Source organism: Terrapene carolina, unplaced genomic scaffold (genome assembly GCF_002925995.2).
Source record: "Terrapene carolina triunguis isolate 2854851 unplaced genomic scaffold, T_m_triunguis-2.0 Scaffold42, whole genome shotgun sequence".
NCBI classification, from domain to species: domain Eukaryota; kingdom Metazoa; phylum Chordata; order Testudines; family Emydidae; genus Terrapene; species Terrapene triunguis.
Genome location: NW_020664393.1, coordinates 48,305,296 through 48,332,321, shown reverse-complemented (window position 1 = coordinate 48,332,321; position 27,026 = coordinate 48,305,296). Strand labels below are relative to the sequence as shown.

General features: G+C 39.5%; 1 protein-coding gene across 2 annotated transcripts in view; it reads right to left on the bottom strand.

The window, feature by feature from the left end:
• Positions 1–6,587: 6,587 nt before the first annotated feature.
• TDRP (testis development related protein) overlaps positions 6,588–27,026 on the bottom strand; it is a 41,399-nt gene continuing 20,960 nt past the window's right edge. For both annotated transcript variants that reach the window (XM_024213802.2, XM_026655103.2), the window contains 2 exons: positions 13,745–13,848; positions 6,588–9,782 (listed from right to left, as the gene is read on the bottom strand). In XM_024213802.2, the coding sequence (XP_024069570.2) occupies positions 9,437–9,782; positions 13,745–13,848 (450 nt within the window). In that variant the 3' untranslated portion in view covers positions 6,588–9,436. The remainder of the gene's footprint in view (positions 9,783–13,744; positions 13,849–27,026) is intronic.

The window sequence follows — 27,026 nt, the reverse complement described above, 5'->3', positions numbered from 1 at the left end:
ATACAGAATTTCGGCTGGCTAATTGAGCAGTTGAGGTGTCAGAGATCCAAGATTGGTCTGCATCCCCCTTTCTTTTTGGGTACCAGGAAAAAGTTGGAATAGAACCCTATGCCCCGAAAGGCTTCAGGGACTGGCTCTACTGCTCCTCTCTATAGAAGGGAGTCTACCTCTAGGTTAAGAATACTGTTGTGAGAGGGATCTCTGAGGAGGGTTGGAATGGGATATGTGGAGGAGGATTCGTCATAAACCTCTAGTGTAGCCACATCGAACAACATCCAAGACCCCCTTGCCCATTGTTATAGCTCTCCAAGCCAGTAGAAAGTTTGAGATGACCCCCAAAAGGTGTGGCAGGTAGAAGCACTGGTGTACAAAGTGGTTGACAGCTCTCTAGGCATCATTTTTGCAATGACTAAGTGTGTTCTGCAGAGGTCTGCATTGCCGGAACAGGCTCTGTGTACCTGAGGGTGCTTCTGAGGAAGTTCATAGGCCCATTGGTGGTAGAAGTGAGGAGTTCTATAGCATTGGACTGGTGGTGGGTGATAAAGTTTTCTTCTTGGTGCTGGTATATATATGCCTAAGGTGGCTCTGGAGTCTTTTAGAGAGTGAAAGGAACCATCAGTTTTCTGGTCAAAGAGGTGTGATTCATCAAAGGAAAGGTCCTCAGTTGTGTTCTGCACATCTCTAGGGAAACCTGAGGAGTGTAACCAGGATTCCCTCCTCATGACAATTCCATTCACCAATACACGCGAGGACATGTCTGCTGAATCAACTGCAGCCTCAAGTATAGACCTGGCAACCAACTTGCCCTCTTGTAAAATCGTTTGGAATCGAGTACGATCTGGCAGAGATAGCTTATCTGCAAATTCTTCCATCCAGCCATAGTTTATAAAGTCATACTTGGCCATCAGTGCCAAGTAGTTAGAGATCTGGAACTGTAGTCCTGCCAAGGAGAAGACCTTTCAACCCATGAGGTGCAGTCTCTTATCCTACCTGTCTGCCGAGGTAAAGTGTGGGTGGTGTTTGGATTGCTCTGACACAGCCTGTATCACCAAGGAGTTAGGTGGAGGATGTGAAAATAGAAATTCTGACCCCTTATGGGGGGGACATAGTATCTTTCTCGACCCCCTTTGAGGTTGGCACGCACATGGCTGGGGTATGCCACACAGTGTGCACTGATTGAAGAATGGCCTCATTGATTGGCAGAGTCACCCTTGCCAGTACTGATGCATGCAGAATGTCTAGTGACTGATGCAGACTGTCTTGCATCTCTTCTAGTGGATCTCAAGAGCACTGGCTATCATCCCTGGCTCTTGAAACTGTGAGTAGTCATCTGGTGGAGAGGAAGGTGTCGGTGACACGGCAGCATCTGGAGACAATGAAGGGAGTCTCTCTGGATTCGCTGGTACCATCAGAGTTGGGCTAATCATCTAACCCCATTTCCGAATGTCTACCAGACAAAGGTTGTGGGGGCAAGATGATGGAGTCCTCCCGAATTGAACAGGACCACTCTGAAAGCGAATACTGAGGCATGAGCTCCACTATGACCAACCCACAAAAACAACGAGGAGTCTAGTGGCACCTTAAAGACTAACATTTATTTGGGCATAAGCTTTCGTGGGTAAAAAACCCACTTAAGTTTATGGCCTCAACCCAAGAAAGCTTATGCCCAAATAAATCTGTTAGTCTTTAAGGTGCCACCAGACTCCTCATTGTTTTTGTGGATACAGACTAACACGGCTACCCCTCTGATACTTATGACAAACCCAGTTGATCCTGCTGTTGCTGAGCCTGTGTCCAAGGAGCTGGGTACCAGCTCTGTTGGTAAGCCAATGTGGGGAACTGCTACAGTGCCATTGGAACCCTTCAGTAGTCACGCTTCCAGAATGAGAGCAGTGGACCATGTTGAATGTTTGTATCCTTAGAATTGGAGAAATCTGAGACCTCCATTAAAGGAAGCCAACAAAGCCGTCAGAACCACATTCGAATTACAATAGTTAATTTTCATCTGTATTCTTTACTCTCAGACAGAATGGGTTGATTTAAATCAAAGTTATTTAAATCCTGATTTAAAATCAGCAAGCAGGAAATTTTTGATTTATGAGGATATATTAATAAGAAGACTGGGACTTTTCAGTTTAGAAAAGGTCTATAAAATCATGACTGGTGTGGAGAAAGTAAATAAGGAAGTGTTATTTACTCCTTCTCATAACACAAGAACTAGGGATCACCAAATGAAATTAATAGGCAGCAGGTTTAAAACAAACACAAGAAAGTATTTCTTCACACAGTGCAAAGACAACCTGTGGAACTCTTTGCCAGAGGATGTTGTGAAGGCCAAGACTAAAACAAGGTTCAAAAAAGAACTAGGTAAGTTCATGCAGGATAAGTCCATCAATGGCTATTAGCCAGGATGAGCAGGGATGCAAAACCATGTTCTGAATTGTCCCTAGCATCTGTTTGCCAGAAGCTGTGAATGGGCAACAGGGGATGGATTACTTGATGAGTACCTGTTCTGTTCATTCCCTCCAAAGCACCTGGCATTGGCCACTGTAGGAACACAGGATACTGGGCTAGATGGACCATTGGTTTGACCCAATATGGCTGTTCATACGTAAATAATTTAAATTTTTTTGCATGTGTATTTGAATAATTTTCCTAAAGAAAGGTTGATTCTTGTTGGTTGGTAACCATCAAAATGTGTTGATTTGAAACTATATATATATATATACACACACACACACACACACACACACATACACATACACACATACACATACACACACACACACACACACACACACACTTTACAGTAAACTTGGTACTTTCTGCTAACCAGGAGGACATACCATGTATACAAATTTATTTAAGCTATTATATAGCTTAACATACATTTATTGAGAGTCTTAATTTTTACGATTTTGTATTATGTTGCAAATATGGTAAATGATGCATTTCTTATTTATTAGATGATTAATTTTTTATTTGTGATTTATGTCAAGCTCTGTTTGGATAGAAATTGGAGTTCAATTAAAAATGTATAAAAATAGCATTTAAAACTTTTATTAGTTAAACTATCTTAAATGTGCTGGATACAAAAGAATGGTTTGCATTTAAACTAACTTATTTATTAAACAAAAGAAGTATTACCAGTAGGTAGTGAATCTAGCTGATTATTTCTGGTCATCATGTCCTTCAAGACTTTAGAACTTGTAAATCTCATCCCCTCACAACTAGTTTTTATTTATAGACTGGAAGAGGAAAACAAGCTTTCCTGCTTTTTCAACTTCCAATCAGTTTCTTAACTTTAAATGAACTGAACTACCTGAATAAGTGAAATGAAGATATTGTTATCAAAAGCTGGTTTAGCACTTAAAAGCAAACAAACACACAGCACACACACAAAAAAAACGAGATTTCACGTGCTTAGCCTGTTCATTAGTTTGGCTTGCTTTAAAACTTTGGCAGCAAACAGATGTAAGCTAGGTCTAAATGAGTTCTCCCCTGACAGCTATCTGGGAGGAGGAGAGACTTCAGGATCAAACTGTATTTACATGAACACACCTACTTTGCATAGGTGTCCAGCAGACAGGAGCTGTGTGGCTCCAAGTGATCAAGTTTGGCTAGTGTTGGGTTACAAATGACTTTAGTACTGAATGCAGGGGTAGTGAAATTTTATCAATGTTATTGTCTGTAATATATAAATAAAGGGGAGCAGAACTGTGCTTAACCTGTCCCAAATGAGGGGGTTGTCCTCAGTTGAAAGGGTGATTGAGCCAGGGGCTCAAATACTAGACCCCTGTGAAAGTAAGAGGGGTGGGGACAGCGAGCCAGGAGGAGTGGGTTCTCTCCAAGTGTCCCCGGTTTGGTTTAACCTGTTCCTCCCCACTTTTCAAAGATAGAGCTAAATAAGCTCCTTTAGGAGCCTTTTGTTATTTTAGGTGCTCCAAAGATCTGACAATCACTTGTGCTGGGACAGTGTTTCTGCCCAGCCTAAGAGCTGACTTGCAGAGGTCACAGCAGAGAGGCAGGAGGCAGAAGGTGACCAGTGAGTGGAATAGGGAGGCGGCAAGCAGAATGAGTGTCTGACAGGGTGGCCAGCCAGAATAAGTGCTCAGAGCAAGCAAGGTGCTTTCTTCCCTGGGTGGGAGGTGAACTCTCACAGATGTGCCTCTGGACCCTGGGTCCTCGGTGACCAAGGATAACCACTGTGAGCGGGATATGGTGAGGGAGCAGAAGGGCACAGAAAAGGAACTTTTGGTTGTAGAACTCAAGAATATGAGGCAGAACGCACTGCCCCATGCACTCTGGGGTGGGTGTCCTATCACAGTTTTATGATTATGAATCCTGCTTGTAGCATTTTCCCTAATTAATGTCAGGTGACTTCTCTCCTTTCATTAAAAGTTTCTTTTCTACTCTCAGATTCTGTGCTTGTGACTCGGGAAGTATTGTCTCTCAGAGGTGCCCAGGGGTGCTGTGTAACTTTCCCAGTGTAGTAAGAGGAGGCCCTGAGCTATAAACCTTGGTATCAGAGGTCTGGTATGAGGCCTAAGGCCTGAACTAAAGTAATGGTCAAGACTTTACTAACATAAAGCAAAGTTAAGCTGTGAGCCAGAGGCAGGCCCTGCTCACAGAAGCTGGCAAGGAAAGGGCTGATGCTGCAAAAAGAGACATACCTAAAAGGTACTGGACACCAGATATCAGAACATTTGCATACTTGTACATTCCACACACAACAAGGAACAGGCTGACCCATCCCAATGACAAGGCAAAAAGGGGAATATGATGGATAGTGTTGTTTTGTTCGAACCAACATGTACAAGGTGAGAGGCGGCACCTTACTACGTAGAGGGGTTGTACCTCGCTGCGTAGAGGGGTTGCACCTCAATACGTCAGGAGTGATGTGTAACTTGTTTGTATCTGTTTATAAGAATGCATCCCTGAGTGGATATCTTTGTCCGGCTGAGGGGGCAGTGGAAAGTCCCGCCACTGACTAAGCCGGGTCCATTGCCAAGAGGCATTTATTAGTAGTATGCCCGGTAGACTAAGTAATCTACGGGGAACTGCAATTGTGTCCAAGGTCGCAATAAACCTAGTCGATGTGACTTTGCATCTTACTAGACTCTGTGGTTATTGGGGGTTCTCTTCAGGTCTGCTGTGTCAGCTATCTGCGCAGAGCTGGGGCAGCACACAGAGGGAACACACGCATGCAGCCGAGTGATATCAACATAGGAGAAAGCAGAGCACCACACCGGTAGCATCTGACAACACCCAGGTTACTGGGTGGGGGCTTGAGCTGGTTATGTGTTGTATCAATGGAAAGGAAAGGAACCCCTAGATATTGAACCTGGCCCCGGTTGCTGCCGGCGCCACCTGGCAGAAGGGTTACACAAGTACTGCTTAATTTTTTTATTTATTTAAATTAATGTAATAAATTAAATTTAGGCTGTAACACAGATTATCGATTTCAAAAAAATACTTTTAAATAGATTTTTAAAAGAAAAATATATGTATATTAAAAATCTGATTTTTATAAATCATCCATTTTTATCCACCCTGCTCTCAGCAGCATAAAAGTTTAAACAACAGACAAGTTCTTGAACCGTTTAATAAACTGGTAAAAGGAAGACAATATAATTGTTTTCTTGTGTCTTTCAGTGAATGCTAAAATTTGATGCATCTGACTTCCCAAATTCCAAAACAAATATCCTCTTCCATTTGAGATAGAGGACAAGTCTTTGTAATTTACTTTACAAGCAGTTCTTCTCCTTCCCTGTTAATCTAGCTCAGAGTTTACATGAGATTAAAGAGTATACAAGTATTTTAGTCCCTTTTGCCTGATTTTTCACCACATGCTTCATTGCCCTATTCCTACAGAGAAATCCGAAGTTAAGTAAAATGTACACTACATTCAATATCCTTTGTTTCTCAACTTTGTGCTCTTTATCCATTTGTTGATTATCCAGCATGGAATGATAAAGGATACCACTCTTACAATCCTACTAGTTGTGGCCGGGAAAAACAGTCAGCAAGGACAACCAAGCAAAAAACTCAAAACAAAACAAAACATACAACAATAAAACCCACCAAACATCTCTCAGGCCTTCGTTATATATCACAACCCCAACAAAATCAGTAAACAAGCAAGGAGGAATCAGCATATTGAGATGTCCTTCCTACATAAAGATAGCATATTACTAACTTTGAAATCTTCAGAATTCAGTAGGGTACCATTCTGCTCTTGCTTTCACAACAATTATGGAATTATTAATAAAAAAGTGAATATCAGTCAAGACAATCAAATTCTCTCACTACAAGAACCATGGGCAATGCTTCATAGCTATGATATTTGCTACTTCTAGGAGAATTCAAACGTGCATCATTATATACATGTATTTGTTTAGACATATCTATTACTTCCTTGGATGAATTCTAAGATGACTCAAGAACCTGAGAGTTACATACAAACACTAATCGCATAGCTTTATGGCAAATAAGATCAGATATACAGGCATGAATATAGAACAAAAATTATGGAATCAGGCATTTCAGTTCAAATTGATTCTTTATTAAGATGTGAAAATACTATATTTTTGCAAGTGATGCTAATAAATAAAAATACCCAGTAAAGAACTTTTATTTAATGTTAAGTGACTAGTTACAGCTATGGAGCATCTTACTCCAATTAAGTTCAAGACAACAATCATGCAGATTGGCAATGAAAAAGCAATATAAACAAGATTTTATTCATTTTGTGCAATCTTAGTATACAATTTTAATGCTATCTTCTTCTAAATCAGTTCACATAGATTGAAATGCAATTTCAAAACAAACTTTAAGGGGCATATTCTACTCCTGTTCCACACATGGAGTTATGTATAGCATAAATCCATGAATGTATAGTGTAGTTAAACATTTAAAAAGTAAAAAAATCATAATCTCCGGATAGATATTTAACAAAAAGTCTATGAACATTACAAAAGAAAATGTCACACCACTGTGTTCTCAAAACAGAAATGTTACCAAAGCATAACAATAAATTATATTAAATTTAATATTTGTCTTTATAATTAAAGAATTATGTCTGAGGAAACCACTTTTTAAAAAACATTTGTATATCTAAGAAAGTCAGACCTTACATTTACATATCTCAAGTTCCCATTTAGATACAGCTTTCTTTTATAATAAGTTTCTGCCTTGAGACTATATCCTTTATTGGAAATTTAAAAACAAAAAATGAAAATTAACTTCTCAGTTGAGCTGTGCATCACAAATACATCATCAAGGTGAAATACAGGCACTTAACAGTATAATGTGCAAGGCATAACTTTTACTGGTAACAGTATAAACGGAGCTTCCACTGGAGGAAAAAATGGCATCCTTGACTCTCTTCCCCCAGTCAAACATTGAAGGTTGCTAGTAGATTTGCTTCAATCCCTTTATGTTAGCACTAACTGCCAACATGCCACACTTTTGCTCCGGCTCTATAAATGCTTTCCATAAACTGTAGAACAGAGCTTCCTTTTAGCAAGGATTTTCTATACTCATGCCCAGGACAGAAGTTTGAATAAACCTGTTTCTTGCCTAAGGTGAATTTGTATTTTTCCTAATGGGGTCAAATAATAATAATATCTAACTCGTATACAGCATAACGTAACTTCAGCCCTTTCTCCCCTATTAATTTTTGTATTAATAAATTTACAAACCAAGAGACCCAGTTTTGCAGCAGCCTACCATTGATGTTCCTTTATATAATTTTAAAATAGTGTCTCATAACGTTCTATTTTTAAAAAAGACATGCTTTGACACACTGTTTCCCTACAGGCAGATCTATATAGCAGAGATTTCACTGATTTCAAAAGAATATCCATTTGGATACTGCAAACCAGGAGGACATACATATGTGTATGTGTTGGGGGGCAAATGTGGCAGTGGAAAGAGAGGCAACAGCAGAAACGTTTTAAGAAAATTGCAAGCATCCCTTTTGGTTATCAGAGACTTCTTGTGAAAAATATTTATACAACAAGACATGCTTAGCATATTAACAGTACATTTTAATTTCTTATAAAGGTTTTGATTTTGTTTGAAATGGGTATTTCATCTTCCTACTCATGGTAGTCATATTGCTGTAGAATATATAATATAGAAAGAGTTACAAATGACATATGTTATACTCTATCTAATTTGTAACTATAATACCAGTTTAACATTCAGGATTAAAAAATCCTAACATCTGTATTTGATGAAACATTAGGTTTTTTCACCCCTAAGTGTTAAAGTAGTATTTATACAGTATATATAAAACAAAATGGAAACTGATTTTAGATCTGATGTTGGACATACTGCTAATTATGTCATTAAAATAATGGCATGTTATAAAGAGGCACTTCTAGTGTTTTATATACATCTCATATCTCTAGTGTAAAGTTTCATGCTTTGCCCCTTTTCACTAAAAATAAAAGTATCAGTAGCTAATAAGATGGAGCCTTATAATAAAAAAGCATTACAACTTGTGTGTGTGAATGTACTTGCAATTGCTTAGCTATACTGAAAATGCCAAAGGGCATCATCAGATCCTTTCTTACCAAAAAATAAAGGTAGGACCAAGATTAAACAATTTGAAGGAGAACAAGGACCAGCTTTTGTAAAAAACAAGAACATTCACCACCTCCATGAGAAGCAATATATCCCTAGATTGAAGGGTAAGGGTTTTGAATATTGAATTCCCCTTACATCCAACTGTAATGTCTGTTTTCCTGATGTTTAATACATTTTTTACATTTTATTTTTAGCGTGACAAATTTGTTTTTAAAAACTGCCAACTTTTCACAACAATAAGGACCATTCAGTATAAACTTTGGAAGACTCATTTGGTGTTCTCACATTTCACGTACTATACATAGCACATTGTGAAAATTTAGCATCTTGTATGGACAAACCAGAGAAGCATGTGCTCACGCTGAAGATCTGGAAAAGGGTGTACCAAATGGAAGCATTGTTGTGGCAAGCTGCAGATCGGCACTGTTACTTAAAGAGACAGAATCAAAAATAAAACCTTGAGTGACCCTTAAGAATCAGAAAACCCGGGACCCCAGGCTCATGGAAGTTCCTACGTAAGGCAGTCAAAATTTACAACCTGTGTTTTACATTCACTAAGGAATTACTTGTTTTCTTCTTTTTGGTAAAACCAACAGCCCAACATACTGCAGAGTCTGAATATGAAATATAGGCACAAATAGGTTCTCCATCTTTTTAGTGCGGAAAACCTAACTATCCAACAATGTAATAAGAAAATGTGAGAAAAAATCTCTAACAATTTGAATAAAACAAAGTACAGTATAAAGGTGCAATATTAAGCAGATTTAATTTTGGTTTAAATACACATGTAAATCATGGAACTTTTCTATTCTTATTTGTAAAGTATTTCACATTATCAATGTCATTCTAGTTCTTCCCAGTTATCAGTAAGGTTACCTTTGCTCTGTCTTCTAATACTAACCAGCTTTCCCGCTGATTTGATACTCCACCTGGAACTGTTTCCTGAGCTGGCTAGGTTTGTGTATTTTGTGGAGCCTTTGGTCTCATCTTCCCAGCCTGACCAGGATGGATAGTCACTTAAAGTATTTCCTGCATCACTGATGGGGTCTCCAGCAGTAATCTGTGGTGGTTCCCAACCTTCAATCTGATCTGGTTTCCTGCTTTGGGTGTTCTGTTTTATTGCCAAACTGTCCCAAAATCCAGATTTCTTTTCTGACTTCACATCTTCTTTTAATTTTAAATTAGTTCTGGAGAATAACAAAAATGTGTTATTTAAACATTGATGTTTCTCCCTATTAAAAACATCAAACTCTCTTTAGCGCACATACTTATTCAAGATAGCAAAAGATAAACTTTCCTAAACTGGTTCTGCCAAAGCAAGTCACAAAAACAAAAGATTTGCCTAAGTGTAAGACGATTTTTTAAAAACTGAATAGCTTTTTAAAAAATCCTCTCTGTTTCATACAAAGCTACCACAAAATAAATATCTAAATATGTAACAAATCCCTGTATCATTAAATTATTTATAATTGTTATATGGGACTTCATTCCTCTACTATATTTTCACATCTCCAGCTACCAAAAAGGATATGTTTGCAACACCTTTGATTGAGAGTATGGAAAATTCAAAGCTATCCTTGCACATTTTTAATTTTGAACAAAAAGGAGAATATTTTTAACAACACACAAGCAAATCAAATCTCTACATTTTTTCAATAGAAAGATTTTACACACTGAAGAAGAGATTAGCCCTGCAGGATGTTCCTGCAAGTTGTTCTGCACAAGTTGGCCCCTCTGTCTGTGTTAAGCTTCCAAGAAGTCAACGGATGTGCACGAGTCTCCCAATATGAACAACTTGCAGGATCTGTGCCCTGGGAGATCATGAACAAAATTTTAAAAATAAAGAGCAAACACACACAACCACAAAAACTTTCCAGGCTGACTGAGGAATACAGTAAATTAGATACGAGAAAAGGAGGAAAGAGACAAGAGATTTTTTCCTAGTTTCCAAAGAAATACTCTGACAAAAAAAACAAAGCTATCAATATGAGCATTTGAAATATTTTGTGCTATATTTCATTATCTTTATTCATAAGGAATAGTATTCATTACTCTATGAATGATCACACTGCAATTAGTGGAATCACTTGTTAAGTAAGGTGCTACTGAACCTGATACTCTGTACCCCTTTGTACTTAATGCCCTAACTTACCCTTGCACTAAACCAGAGTTTGTATGGTTTTTTTTTTAAACAGAGCAAAGTTCTGAGAAGTTAAATTTTGTTTGCAACCAAGTTCTAAAGACTTTTTAAAGTGTGTTTATAACCATCAATGTTTGGAGAATATATTGCATCCTAAAAATAATTTGTTCCAGCTTTCTTTGAGCAGTTCATAGAGAAACGTTCAATTATCTAAACTACTTTGTTTGACTTAACACATGCATATGAAGTTATGTAATTTCATTTCTCTAATTAAGCAAAGTATACAATGGTCATTCATAATACTAATGAAATTGTTACAATTCCAAGTTATAGTCTTGTCCTCCAGAAATAACAACAAGGTGATGCAGTAATTCTTATATGTTAAAATTATGTTTGCAGTTTATCCAAAACTGAGCATGCAGACACATTCACTAAGGTTAAGGTGTCAGCCCCTGATGGTGACCATGCCACGCTAACATATCCAGGCTTCATTACTGTCAGCTTCAGAAAGAGCAGCTAGCCAGACTTCTGGTCCAGTGATATGATAATCTAGAACAAGCTATGTGGGTGAACGCACGACAAATTAGGTGTTACAATTCAACCAGATCTTATGGTTTATATCTTTTTATTACATTATTTTTGAACTATGCTTAATAACATTATAACATACATTAAGACAATTAGGCAAATTTAGCCCAGTGGTAAAAGGAAATGAATTATGAAAATGTTTATCATTTGCCAACCAGCTTTAGTATTTAGCAACTATAGTGCTAAGTTTCATACATCAATTGTCACCCTGCCAGGTTATGTCCAAAAATATTTAATGTGCATTGCAATGCTTTTATAGTTACCAGGTTTCCTGAAAAGATTTGTACTATATTGGCCACAAAGCATTGCCATAAAAATCACCTTATGAAATCTCTGCTAACTATCTTTCTCCTTTAAAAGAAAGAGAGACTTTATACAGGGTACTTGAAATAATAATTTAGATTTTCAGCTGTGTATAGGTTAATAAACGTGTACAGCATTTAATAAACAGCGTACAGCATTTAAAAACGCAAAATGTCAAGTGTTTATACAAGTAAGTTTGTATATAAGTAATTAGTAAGGCACAGAAGATCGGGTACTAGTGCTGATACAGACATAACCTTCAATGTGCAGTGAGTTATGAAGTGAAGCAGATTCAAAGTTTCCATTACCCACTAATAATGCACAGTCAAATGTCCTTATTGCAGTTAAAGTACCCATTGAATGTAGTTGGGGAAGAGGGGGTTAAAGATGAAAACACTGTTTTAATTTCAGCTTGCAACCTCTGAAATAGGGAAATTATTAATATCCCAATTAAATAGAAGTGACTGAATATCAGTACTTTAAGAAATCTTTCCTCTGTTATTAAAACCAAAAATCTGTTTTGGCTATTTTAATCTCATAGACTCATAGATTTTACGGTCAGAAGGGACCATCATGAGCTATTTTAATCTCACAGGCTCACAGATTTTAAGGTCAGAAGGGACCAGCATGCTAGTCTGACCTCCTGGACCTTGCAGTCCACAGAACCTCACCCACTCACTTCTGTAATAGACCCCTAACATCTCTGGCTGAGTTACTGAAGTTCTCAAATCATTATTTAAAGATTTCAAGCTACAGACAATCCACCATTTACAGTACTTTAAACCTGCAAGTGACCGGTGCCCCATGTTGCAGATGAAGGCGAAACACCCTCAGAATCTCTGCCAATCTGATACAATGGAAAATTCCTTTCCAACCCCAAATCTAATTAGACTCAGCCTTATATTTCCCAGTGATTTCCTCATTTTTCATCGCTAGATCACTTAGTTTCATTTTCTATAAAATAATAATAAAAAAAAAATCAAGAGCTGTTTACAACAAAATTAACCTTAAAATGCAGTTGTACTCTGAAAACTGATTAAAAATGACAATGTTTTTCCATGTTTACAGTCTCAATTTCCATATCATGTGTGCTCGCTTTACAAGTCAGAAGGTATTATGCAACTGGCAGTTCTACAAACTCAACCTGAGAATCTGGACTTAAAGTGGGTTCTTTTCTTTTCACATTAGCATTCCATAAGGAACCTGGGCTCAAAGTGACTGTGTAACTATTGTCTTCAGGTGTAACTTGATTGGCCCTGTCACTGGAGCTTAGAAAACAACTATACTAAACGAAGCAGAAGAGCGAGAGAAAGTTAGATTCTTTCTAAGCTGTGCTTGTTCTGGAGTGTTATTCAGAATAAAAGTAGTCAAAACTTTTTTTTGTTGCTAAACTAAATCTTTATATGCAAGGAACAGATATGATGGATTAGAAAGTACCACTTTACACTGTCCCTTTTCAATATCCAACCACACTTTAAGGACTTATTTGAGAGGGGTTTTGTTTTGTTTTTGTGTTTTTTAAATAAAAGAGTAATACCGGCTTAAAATTTCAGAATGCTGCTATTGGTTATCCAGCACTTCACTTGCCCCAATCAGTTACTTAATTGTGATTTATACAGAAAAATCAGTCATAAGTATTAAAAGAAGCTTTGGACTGATTTTTTCCTCTGCAAAATGAAATTTAGTTGAATCAGAGGAGGAATTGCAGTGCAATAGATATTATGCATATATGATATGCACATATGATCACAGTTTAAAGTGCCAAATTATACCTAAGAGGGAAAAAAATTCAAAAACTTCATTCTACAGTAAAAGGCTGTGATTCCAACTACATTTATTGTGGCTGTCCCCCAGTATGTATAGGAGATCACCCAGCCTAGTAGAGCAGGCCCAAAACATTTTAAGTTCAAAGCTTAAATAAGAGATCAAATATGAAGAATGCAAATTTAATAGTTTCAAAAATATAAACCACTTAGCTTTCAGAAATTTTCAATAGATTAGTATTTTTTTTTTCTAAATTGGTTCTTTAGGTCCTACCTTTACTAACTCCAGTGATCCTGCAGCCATTATCCTCAGCTTGCTGATTTTCTAATTCATTTGCCACTAAGTTTTACTTACCCTTTTGATTTTGGAGCCTTGCATCCTGCTAGCAATTGCTGTTCATCGTCTTTATTGAACATAGAGGTCACTTCTTTCCAGCCCCGAAAACCTGCACTCTGAACCTACACAAGGTAGTAAAAATACCAATGAAAATGCATTACAAACTTACTCCCAGGGCTTGAAAAGCCCACCCCCTATGGCAAGTATAAATAAATCTTTTCCAGGCAGTTACCATCAGCTTACACAGAATCTCTTTCTCCTCCTTTCCCCTACCTCCCAATCATCCTTCTGAGAGAAAGGCATTTCTTAAAGACATATCCTGGGCCAGATTCACTGGTCCATTAAAGCTACTTTGCACCTTAAAACCAGCTGAGCTGGCCAGTGAGGACAAAAGTACTGGCTCCTATGACCCTCTGTGACAGATTCGGTCACAGAGATCCCCTTGGGACTGTCACCTGATGTACTGAAATTACCTCTGAGCCTGTTTTCCCTGCCAGCTTGGGACTCCAGAACCCTGCCTTGTTGAGCCAGGCATGCTAGCCTGCTGCAACACAGACCCAGGGTGTGGGACACGCCCCCAAAGCTGCAGACTTTAACTAAAAACAGCTCAGCAGGTTACCTTTCTCCAGCACCCAGACACCCTGCTCCCAACGGGATCCAAACCCCAAATAAATCCGTTTTACTCTGCATAACGCTTATACAGGGTAAATTCATAAATTGTATGCCCTTTATATCACTGATAGAGAGATATGCACAGCTGTTTGCTCCCCCAGGTATTAATCACTTACTCTGGGTTTATTAATAAACAAAAGTGATTATATGAAGTATAAAAAGTAGGATTTAAGAGGTTTCAAGTAATAACAGACAGAACAAAGTAAGTCACCAAGCAAAATTAAACAAAACACACAAGTTTAAGCCTAATACATTAAGAAACTGATCAGGTAATATCTCACCCTCAAAGGTGTTCCAATAAGCTTCTTTCACAGACTAGACTCCTTCCTAGTCTGGGCCCAATCCTTTCCCCGGTACAGTCCTTGTTAGTTCCAGCAGATATTTCAGGTGGTAAGCAGGGGTTCTCTCATGACTGGCAGCCCCTTTTGTCCTGCTCCACCCCCTTTTATAGCTTTGGCACAAGGCGGGAATCTTTTGTCTCTCTGGGTCCCCACCCCACCTTCTAAATGGAAAAGTACTAGATTTAAGATGGATTTCATTATCAGGTCACATGGTCACATGTCACTATAAGATCCCCTAATCTCCATTCTTCCTGGGTTGGCCCACACATACACAGGAAGGCTTTCAAATAACTAAGGCCATTTACAATTGATTGTTTCTGGAGCACCCTTAATGGCCTCCACTTAATATGTTTACATCAGTGATACAAGTTTATATCTTATTGTCTTAACTCCAGATATAGAAATAATACATGCAAACAAATAGCTTGTAATCTACGAAGTGTGTTCATCCTTTCTAATGACACCATACAAGGGGTTTTAGCGTAAAGCATATTCCAGTTATATCATATTCATAAGCATATTTCCATAAAACATATGGAGTGCAACGTCACAACCTCCATCCCGCTTTTTCTGGCACAATGGGAGTGGCTAGGGTGTCTCTACATCCGAGCATTCACAGCTACCAGACCCCTTTCTTGGGGCCTGAGGCTATTTTATGTCAGAGAAATAGCCCAGCAGTCTCACAGCCTTAGGATTTGGGGAATGCAAAGACAGTTTAAAGCCACCTCTGTCAACCTTTCTCCATCTGTGCTGTGGTCCTGCACAGACACAGCAAAGAATGGCTCTTAGCCCTTTGGTTGTGAAGATAATCTTCCAAACATGACCACTGTGTAAAATGATGTCTTCCCAAGTCTGCAGACAGACAGCTCCAGGACCTCTGCCGCTATTCAGAGCTTTCCTGAGCTGGAATATAGTAAAAACTGACCAGTCCTCTTAGTTTTCACTGCTACTTTTTAAAACCCTGTGGCCAGCAATGAAATGGACATGAATCAGGTTATTTTCACTCTGAAGTGGCTGCTTGGGAAAGCCCTTAAACATCAATGGAGGAAGACACTGGAGTTATTCACTGAGGAGGCACAAAAAACAGAGGTCATGTAAGCAGCGAGGTAGAGGAGCAGAGACACCCTGTGCATAGAAGCCAGGAGACTCTGTGGTTATAAGTTTATGGGGCGGGGAGAGAGAGAGAAGAGAGAGAATCTTCTTCCCTTGCAGTAGCCAGAGGGGATTTGGAGGTAGCTTCATATTTAGTCCACAGCTAACTAGTCAGACGTAGATACAAAACAAACTCTAAACAGAATCCAAGAACAACACTCTAGTAGGAGTCCCAGCACACTCCTTTTTCTCAGAAGAATGAAAGGGATCTCTCCCAGATATCATCATTGGGACCTTCCTATTTTTCCATACCTTCCTATTTTTGGGAGTAGACTTAGTCCTTTGGCTACAAAAAACCTAGTACATCTTCCAGTCCTATGTGGGAGTGCACAAGGATACACAGATGAATGTGAAGAGGTGGGTAAGAAAGACTGGAATAAGTGTGGGTGAAGGGCAAAAATACAGGAAGCAAGGTGTGATGCTGTATGGAATCTGTGGGATGCTTGAGGATATTATGAATATCAATATTGTAAATTTGTAATGAGTTATTCCAGATAGGTCATGTAAGGTATCTGCAAAAATGTTATAATTTGCCAAATATTATAATATCATTTGTGTGTTTGTATCACCTTTGTATTATGAGTTAAAGAGATGTCTGTATTTCAAACTTGTACTATGCTTCTGGGTAACACCCTGCAGACCGTTTGGCATCATTATTGCCTAGCCTGCTTAATGGCCCATTAAGGCCCATCAACTATAAAACTGGACTGAAGAACTTGCGGATCTAAACACGGAGGAGACCTGGAATTACTTCAAGTCAAAGTTGCAGAAACTATCAGAAGCCTGCATCCCAAGAAAGGGGAAAAAATTCATAGGCAGGAGTTGTAGACCAAGCTGGATGAGCAAGCATCTCAGAGACGTGATTAAGAAAAAGCAGAAAGCCTACAAGGAGTGAAAGATGGGAGGGATCAGCAAGGAAAGCTACCTTATTAAGGTCAGAGCATATAGGGCTAAAGTGAGAAAGGCCAAAAGCCATGTAGCCATGGACCTTGCAAAGGTAATTAAAACCAATAGTAAAAGGTTCTATAGCCATATAAATAAGAAGAAAACAAAGAAAGAAGAAGTGGGACCACTAAACACTGAAGATGGAGTGGAGATTAAGGATAATCCAGGCATGGCCTAATATCTAAACAAATACTTTGCCTCCGTCTTTAATGAGGCTAATGAGGAGCTTAGGGATAATGGCAGGATGACAAATGGGAATGAGGATATGGTGGTAGATATTACCACATCCGAGGTAGAAGCCAAACTCGAACAGCTTAATGGGACTAAATCGGGGGGCCCAGATAATCTTCATCCAAGAATAGTAAAGGAACTGGAAATTGAAATTGCAAGCCCATTAGCAAGAATTTTTAATAAATCTGTAAACTCAGGGGTTGTACCGTATGACTGGAGAATTGCTAACATAGTTCCTATTTTTAAGAAAGGAAAAAAAAAGTAATCCAGGTAACTACAGGCCTGTTAGTTTGACATCTGTAGTATACAAGGTGTTGGGACAAAAATTTGAAGGAGAAAGTAGTTAAGGACATTGAGGTCAATGGTAATTGGAACAAAATACAACATGGTTTTACAAAAGGTAGAGCATGCCAAACCAACCTGATCTCCTCCTTTGAGAAGGTAACAGACTTTTTAGACAAAGGAAATGCAGTGGATCTAATTTACCTCTATTTCAGTAAGGCATTTGATACGGTTCCACATGGGGAATTATTAGTTAAATTGGAAAAGATGGGGATCAATATGAAAATTGAAAGGTGGATAAGGAACTGGTTAAACGGGAGACCACAACGGGTCATACTGAAAGGTGAACTGTCAGGCTGGAGAGAGGTTACTTGTGGAGTTCCTCAGGGATCGGTTTTGGGACCAATCTTATTTAATCTTTTTATTACTGACTTTGGCACAAAAAGTGGGAGTGTGCTAATAAAGTTTGCGGATGACACAAAGCTAGAAGGTATTGCCAATACAGAGAAGGACCGGGATATCATACAGGAAGATCTGGATGACCTTGTAAACTGGAGTAATAGTAATAGGATGAAATTTAATAGTGAAAAGTGCAAGGTCATGCATTTAGAGATTAATAACAAGAATTTTTGTTATAAGATGGGGACTCATCAGTTGGAGGTAACAGAGGAGGAGGAGGACCTCAGAGTATTGGTGATCACAGGATGACGATGAGCCGCCAATGTGATATGACCATGAAAAAAACTAATATGGTCTTGCGATGCATCAGGCGAGGTATTTCCAGTAGAGATAAGAAGGTGTTAGTACCATTATACAAGGCACTGGTGAAACCTCATCTGGAATACTATGTGCAGTTCTGGTCTCCGATGTTTAAGAAGGATGAATTCAAACTGGAACAGGTACAGAGAAGGGCTACTAGGATGATCCAAGGAATGGAAAACCTGTCTTATGAAAGGAGACTCAACGAGCTTGGGTTGTTGCCTAACCAAAAGAAGGCTGAGGGGAGATATGATTGCTCTCTATAAATATATCAGAGGGATAAATACCAGGGAGGGAGAGGAGTTATTTAAGCTCAGTACCAGTGTGGACACAAGAACAAATGGATATAAATTGGCCATCAGGAAGTTTAGACTTGAAATTAGACGAAGGTTTCTAACCATCAGTGGAGTGAAGTTCTGGAACAGCCTTCCAAGGGGAGCAGTGGGGGCAAAAGACATATCTGGCTTCAAGACTAAGCTTGATAAGTTTATGGAGGGGTTGGTATGATGGTATAGCCTAATTTTGGCAATTAATTGATCTTTGACTATTAGCGGTAAATATGCCCAATAGTCTGTGATGGGATGTTAGATGGGGTGGGATCTGAGTTACTACAGAGAATTCTTTCCTGGGTGTCTGGCTGGTGAGTCTTGCCCACATGCTCAGGGTTTAGCTGATCACCATATTTGGGGTCGGGAAGGAATTTTCCTCCAAGGCAGATTGACAGAAGCCCTGGGGTTTTTTTGCCTTCCTCTGCAGCGTGTGGCACGGGTCACTTGCTGGAGGATTCTCTGCACCTTGAAGTCTTTAAACCATGATTTGAGGACTTCAATAGCTCAGATATAGGTTAGGGGTTTATTACAGGAGTGGGTGGGTGAGATTCTGTGGCCTGCGTTGTGCAGGAGGTCAGACTAGACAATCATAATGGTCCCTCAGCAAAACATGCAGGGGCAAGCCTATGGACAGAACTCTAAGGCTTTCAAGCCACGTGCTGGGCAGCTTGTGCTTGAAACAAAGGAAGCACAGGCCGCATGGCAAAAGACTATAAAAGGCAGCTGCATCTTCTCCATTTGTCTTCAACCCTGCTTCTTACCTCTGGAGGAATTTTGCTACAAACTGAAGCTCTGAACAAAGGACCGAATGACCCATCCAAGCTGTGAATGTATTCCAGAGGGACTTTCAAGCCAGCAAACTCACCAATATTGCTAGGAACCTGATATATGGACTTTGAAGTCTTTGTATGTATGTGACTGTTTTACCATTTAACATCTCTCTTTTTGATCTTTCTTTTTTCTTTATAATAAACCTTTAGTTTTAGACACTAAAGGATTGGCTGGCAGCATGGTATTTTGGGGTAAGATCCAAACCTATATTGACCTGGTAATGTGGCTGACCCTTTGAGGTCAGAAGAACATTTTGTATATGTGAGCAGAGTTTTTAAAACAACTTCTCACTTTACTGGACCTATGTGCTGACTGGGAGCCAGAGAACTGGAATACAATAAAGGGGTCTGTGTGGTTTCTTTTTTTGCTTCTTGATAACCAGTGTGGGGAATGAGAAGCAGAGTTTGTGACTGGTTGAGGAGAATAACTTCAGTGTCACCCACCAGTCTTGGGAGTATCTTGGGAGTATTTGCCCTCCCTTTTGTGACCTGCCCTGACCTTGGCATTTCCAATGAGGGCTGCCCTAGGCACCCCAAGTCACACAAGGTAGAGAACAAAATGTCAGAGAAGGGAGAAAGAAAATTATTACAATAGCCTTTTATCTTTTATAATATGATCTAATTATAAATAACTTATTTTTCCTTAGCCAAATGGCAGTCTAACCCATATGAAATCATGCAATCCAGCCTAAGTTACAAGTGTCTTAAAGAGGAAGTGTAGGGATTAAAACAAGAATTTTGCAGACTTAGCTTCAAACTCACCTTTTATCAGCACTATTCCTTAATTCAGAATTGAGATGTGCAGCTGCAACTTCTGCATCCCTAACCTGCCTTGCACTGTTTTGAGAACTCCTCCAGCAATGCCTCTAGCACGATAACCCAGAGACCAAAGAACAAAATGTTCCGAAGTTGTAATTTTCCCAGTGAAAGCCTGGTAATCTCTTCTGTGTTTTATATTCAATTTAAAATATCTACATTAATTTCACTGAACTTGAAACCGATTTAAAGATCTACATTTTGGAACAATTAACAGGTCTAGTACTCCAAACCGATAAAATGTATAGGTCTGCAGATGCACTTTAGAGAAAGAATGAACAGCCAATCTCCTATCTGTCATAATGTTATTCAATACGAATATAATATCCTCTTCAGAGAGCTATTCCTTCAATACATAGCAATTTACATATTCACAAAAAAAAGGGGTGCCTTCAACACAAGCCTGTGCTCTTGTCAGATATATAGCTATGGTAATAGTTCTGTAGCAGAAGTCTTTCAAAAATTATTTACTATATTTCCTACCCCTTAATGGAAACTTCTAAAGCTTATTCAGAATTTCCAAATTTAAAACTTCCAGTTCAATTTATAGAAGGGTCTTAACATCCAAAACAGCATGAATATAACTTTTACTGAAAGTTAAACATGCTGTACATCATCTTCAACCAGGACTTCTCTCTAGGTCCTCGCACCCAGGCTATGTCTAAATCTGGCAGATAGAATGGATAGAAATTCCATATTTGAATAATAAGAATATAGCAGTAGGAATATACTACCAACCACCACACCAGGATGGTGATGGGGACTGTGAAATGCTCCAGGAGATTAGAGAGGCTATAAAAATTGAAAACTCAATAATAACAGGGGATTTCAACTATCCCCATATTGACTGGATACATGTCACCTCAGGACAGGATGCAGGGATAATATTTCTAGACACCATTAATGACTACTTCCTGGAGAAACTCGTCCTGGAACTCACAAAGGGAGAGGCAATTCTTGATTTATTCCTAAGTGGGGCATAGGATCTGGTTCAAGAGGTGAATATAGCTGAACCATTTGGTAATAGCGACCATAATATAATTAAATTTAACATCCTTGTTGGAGGGGATGCCAAAGAAGCCAACCACAGTAGCATTTAACTTCAGAAAGGGAGACAAAAATGAGGAAGCAAGTGAAACAGAAATTAAAAGGTACAGTCACAAAAGTGAAATGCCTGCAAGCTGCATGGAAAAGTTTTTAAAACATCATTATAGAGACTCAAACAAAATATATATCCCCAAATTAAAAAACAATAGTAAGAGGACCATGGCTAAACAACAAAGTAAAAGAAGTGATTAGAGGCAAAAAAGGCATCCTTTAAAAATTGGAAGTAAAATCCTACTGAGGAAAATAGAAAGAAGCACAAACTCTGGCAAGTAAAGTGTACAAGTATAATTAGGAAGGTCAAAAAAGAATCTGAAGAGCAACTAGCCAAAGATTCAAAAACTAACAGCAATTATATATATATATATATATATATAATTGCTGTTAGTTTTATTATATATATATATATATAAAAAGAGTACATCAGAAGCAGGAGACCTACAAATAATCAGTGGGGCCACGGCACATTTGAGGTGCTAAAGCAGCTCTCACGGAAGAAAAGGCCATTGCAGAGAACCTAAATGAATTCTTTGCATCAGTATACACTGCAGAGGGTGGGAGGGAAATTCCCACATCTGAGTCATTTCTTTTAGGTGACAAATCTGAGGAACTGTCCTAGATTGAGGTGTCAATAGAGAAGGGTTTGGAACAAATTGATAAATTAAACAGTATTATCTCAGGACCAGATGGGATTCACCCAAGAGTTCTGAAGGAACTCAACTATGCAACTGCAGAACTACTATGTGTGGTATGTTACTTATCACTTAAATCAATTTCTCTACCAGATGACTGGAGGATAGCTAATATGACACCAATATTTTAAAAAGGCTCCAAAGGCAATCCTTGTAATTACAGGCCGGTAAGCCTAACTTCAGTCCCGGGCAAATTGGTAGAAACTATAGTAAACTATAAAATTATGAAACACACAGATGAACGCAATTTGTTGGGGGGGGAGGGGGAGAGAAGGGGAAGAGTCAACATGGAAATCATGCCTCACCAATCTACTAGAATTCTTTGAGGGGGGTCAACAAACATGTGGACAAGGGTGATCCAGTGGATATGGTGTACTTGAACTTTCAGAAAGCCTTTAACAAGGTCCCTCACTAAAGGCTCTTAAGCAAACTAAGCAGTCCTGGGATAAGAGGGAAGGTCCTCTCATGGATCAGTAACTGGATAAATGATAGGAAACAAAGGGTAGGAATAAATGGTCAGTTTTCAGAATTGAGAGAGGTAAAGAGTGGTGTCCCCCAGGGGTCTGTACTAGGACCACTACTGTTCAACATATTCATAAATGATCTGGAAAAAGGAGTAAACAGCGAGATCTACCCCCAATGAAGATAGAGGTAAGAAACCATTTTCAGGCTCTCTGCACAGGTACTATGGCGGAAAATGGTTTGGGAGAGTCATCTGATGGAAGGGATCAGAAGGAGACCCCATCGACCAGAAGGCATGGGAGGCATTGTCCTAGGGATGGGGGTTCCACCACCACCACTCCCAAGAAGAGGAGATGGGTGGTCGGGGACTCGCTCCTAAGGGGGACAGTCATCCATCTGCCGTCCAGACCAGAAGCTGGAAGTGGACAACAGGGGATGGACCACTCAATGATTGCCTGTTCTGTTCATTCCCTCTGAAGCACCAGACATTGATCACTGTTGGAAGACAGGCTACGGGGCTAGATGGACCACTGGTCTGACCCAGTATGGACGTTCTTATGTGCTAATCATCTCTAAGATATATCCTTTCCTGTGCACACAACTAAAACTCTCATTCAAGCTCTCACCATTTACATCTCAATTACTGCAACATCCTTCTCTCATCCTTCACAAATACAACCTTGCCCAGCTCATATCCATTCAGAATACTTCTGCAAAGATCATTTCCCTAGCCCATTGCTTTCACCATGTCACCTCTCTCTTTGCCAGAGTCCACTGCACCTCCACCACCCGCTATCACATCAAGCATAAGATGTTTGTTTTCATTTGCAAGACTCTTCCCAGCCTATCCCACCCTACCTATCATCTCTCATTTGTTATATAGAAGTCAACTCTCGCCTACAAATGGGCTATGCTCTCAGCCTCTATTGCCCACTTGTTAAATTTTCTAGAAGCACCTTTGTACTTTCTCCCTTACTGACCCTCATATTTGGGAGGAACTCCCAGTTAGATTTACCACCTTTCTAATTGCTGGTAACCAGACCCCCGAGCCCCATCCCAAGGCCCCACCCCACCTCTTCCCCAGACTCCACCCTTCTCACCCTATTCCCCCAAAGCCCTGCCTCTGCTCTGCCTCTCCCCCTGTCAAGGTTCCTTCCCCACTCTGAACTCTAGGGTACAGATGTGGGGACCTGCATGAGAACCTCTAAGCTTAAGTACCAGCTTAGATCTGGTTTTGCTGCCACTACCCAAATTATTTATGAGTTATTTGGGAAACTCTATCTACCTCCCCCAAGAATATCTCCCTCCCAAGTACTATAACCCTTTCCTGGGTAGCCTTGAGAGGCTTCTCCACCAATTTCCTGGTGAACACCGATCCAAACCCTTGGATCTTAAAACAAGAAGAAATTAACCACTCCCCCTCTTTTCCCCCCCACCAATTCCTGGTGAGTCCAGATCCAACCCCCTTGGATCTTAAAACAAGGAAAAATCAATCAGGTTCTTAAAAAGAAGGCTTTTAATTAAAGAAAGAAAGGTAAAAATCATCTCTGTAAAATCAGGATGGAAAATAACTTTACAGGGTAAACAGATTCAAAGAGCCCAGAGGAACCCCCTCTAGCCTTACGTTCAAAGTCACAGCAAACTGAGGTAAACCCTCTAGCAAAAGGAACATTTACAAGTTGAGGAAACAAAGATAAAACTAACACGCCTTCCCTGGCTGTTACTTACAAGTTTGAAATATGAGAGACTTGTTCAGAAAGATTTGGAGAGCATGGATTGATGTCTGGTCCCTCTTAGTCCCAAGAGCGAACAACCCCCAAACCAAAGAGCACAAACAAAAGCCTTCCCCCCACCAAGATTTAAAGTATCTTGTCCCCTTATTGATCCTTTGGGTCAGGTGTCAGCCAGGTTACCTGAGCTTCTTAACCCTTTACAGGTAAAAGGATTTGGGTGTCTCTGGCCAGGAGGAATTTTATAGTATTGAACACAGGAGGGCTGTTACCCTTCCCTTTATAGTTATGACACCCCCAAGGCCCCGTCCCCATTGCTCGCTCCTCTCTCCCCACCCCAATGGATTGTCTCAAGGAGCCTGCCTGCAGGCAGGAGGCAGCCCCAGCTGAGCTGGCATGGGTTAATGACCCAGCGCCTCCCCCCCACTCCATGGTAACAAGACTTTTGGTTCTAATTCCATTTAAGGTTTCCAGGTCCCCTTTTTGACTGGACGTTCCAGTCAAAAACTCTAAATGGCACCTGGACACAGGTCCCCCTTTTGACTGGACTTTCCAGTCAAAAACTCTAAATGGCACCTGGACACAGAAGCCAAAAACTGGACTGTCTGGGTGGCAACCCTATTCCCAGTAAACATCTGCAATACTAACTCATGATTCTCCTTAAAAACCCTCCTCAAAACTCTCCTTTGCCATGATGCCTACAAAAGACTTGACAACAGTTAGGCTGCTGGTGCACTGAGACCACAGCCTATCATGCTGACCAACAGTGTTTTATAGTTTCCTCGTACCGCCCACACCCATAGATATGTCTGTATCCATCTGTTTCTTTCTTGTCTTGGCTTTGTAAGCTTCTTGGAGCAGGAAGAGTCTTTTTCTTGTGTGTCTGAACAGATCCTAGCAAAATGGGGTTCTAGGGTTCCTAGGTGCTACGATAATACAAATAAATAATAATAATAATAATAATAATAGTGTGAGTAAAAGAGGAATCCTTAAAAGCCATTAGTATTAAAAAGTTTCACACACACACACACTTCATTTAATGACAGTTAAATTTGAATCAGGACACATCTCACCAACTCAAAACCTGAAAAGCATGGAAATAAGTTAACGGTAAAGTCTCCAGTGTTCCTTGCCATTTTCACATTGTCTACCTCTCGCTCAGTAAAATTCCCCAACCCTCCAAAAGGCCTTCACTTTCAACTCCAACAGAAACCAAGAAACAATGCATACTTCAACTTCCTCAAACTCGCACTCTAGCACAGCATCTTAACAGTGACTTCAGATGCTGTTGCACTGATGCGCTCTCCCCCATGTGCTGACTGACTGTTTTCTCCAAGCCCTTCCCACCCTTCCTTCATGCTCTTCCTCCCTCTCCTTTCCATTGTTTCTCTGTCTAGCTAATTTCTTTCTAACATAACCTCACTGGAAGCACTGAAATAACAAACCAAAAAATTGTGGAACTAACATGACATTTGCAATCAATTCATTGTGTATTCTGCTTGAAAGTTCTATCCTTTCTCCTACCCTATGTATGACTTTTCTATTTACATTGTAAGTGCTTTGGGGCAGGACTGTCTCTTGTTCTGTGTCTGTACAGTGCCTATTATTTTGGGAGCCTGTTCTCAATTGGACCCTGGACACTACTGTAATAAACATGATTCATAATTGTATCAACACATTCACTATCACACATTCCATTCATTTGGGAAGTTATTCTACCTTAACTTTGCTGAGATCATCATTAGAGTGGTGCACTACCATCAGAGTACGACTAAATTGGAACACATATTGCTTTTCGTATCTCTTGGAAGTAGAAATACAAGGAATCTACAAGGCTTTTCATCTGTCACATTATTTCCATGGTTTTCAGGTTCTGAGTTCATGGGCTGTGTCCTAATGCAACCTTAACTGTCACTAAATGAAGATGGTGTATGTTTATTTCTTAGTGTTTTATATATAAGACACACATTCATTCATACACTTGCACAGGGTTGATGAACCTTAGTAGATAGTTCCCCAGGGTCAGGGAGGTGAGAGGAGGAGTTGACAAATGACTGAAATGTGAAAACACCTTCATTTTAATGTGTCAAAGCCACAATTTACACATAATAGTTCTTAAAACTACAAATTTGTGTTACAGGGTGTTTTCTCATTGTGTGAATTAAATAAATCAGTTGTTTTTAAAAAGAAAACTTTATAAACAACATTTGTCACGTACAACCATAACTCCCCTTCACATAGGTCAATAGTAGGATTTGAACCATCAGACCAGAAATCTACCATTTGACCTACAAGAGTAATTGCTAGTCTCTACTTAGTTCAGCCACTAGCACATGATTTTACACACACTTTCCCAATACATCTATTTTCTAGACAACAGTAGTATACTGAAAGTCAGAAATTCTTAGTTCAGTACCAGGAGAAGAGTGTGGTTTAGCAGTTAGAGTCAGAACAACAAAATCTATTCAACTGCAGCTGGATAGCTAGGATTTGAGTCTATCACATTAAAGTCCTGGGTTGTTTATCTGCAGTGACCTGATGTAACCACTATAATTTATTTGTTGAATAGGTAGGCAGCTCATACATGACCGCTTTCTTGAGCAGTTAAGTGCATGGGAATAAAAGCTAGAGCTGGTAAAAAAAAAAAATGTATGAAACATTTTGCCGATCAAAACCAAAATATTTTGTGGAAACATATTGGTTTCAACTAAAATTTTGTTGGAAAGGTTTCTCAGGTCAAGGATGGAATGTCTGGTCTGAGACAAAGAGATCCCTCCAGAATAGCCAGGACACTCACCTCACCTGTCAGATTCAGAGCAGGGACTTTAATCTGCATCTCCCACATCCCAGGTGAATGCCCCAACTATTGGGCAATTGACTATTCTGCAGTGGGTTGCTCTTATGATTTTACACACACACACACACACACACACACACACACACACACACACACAC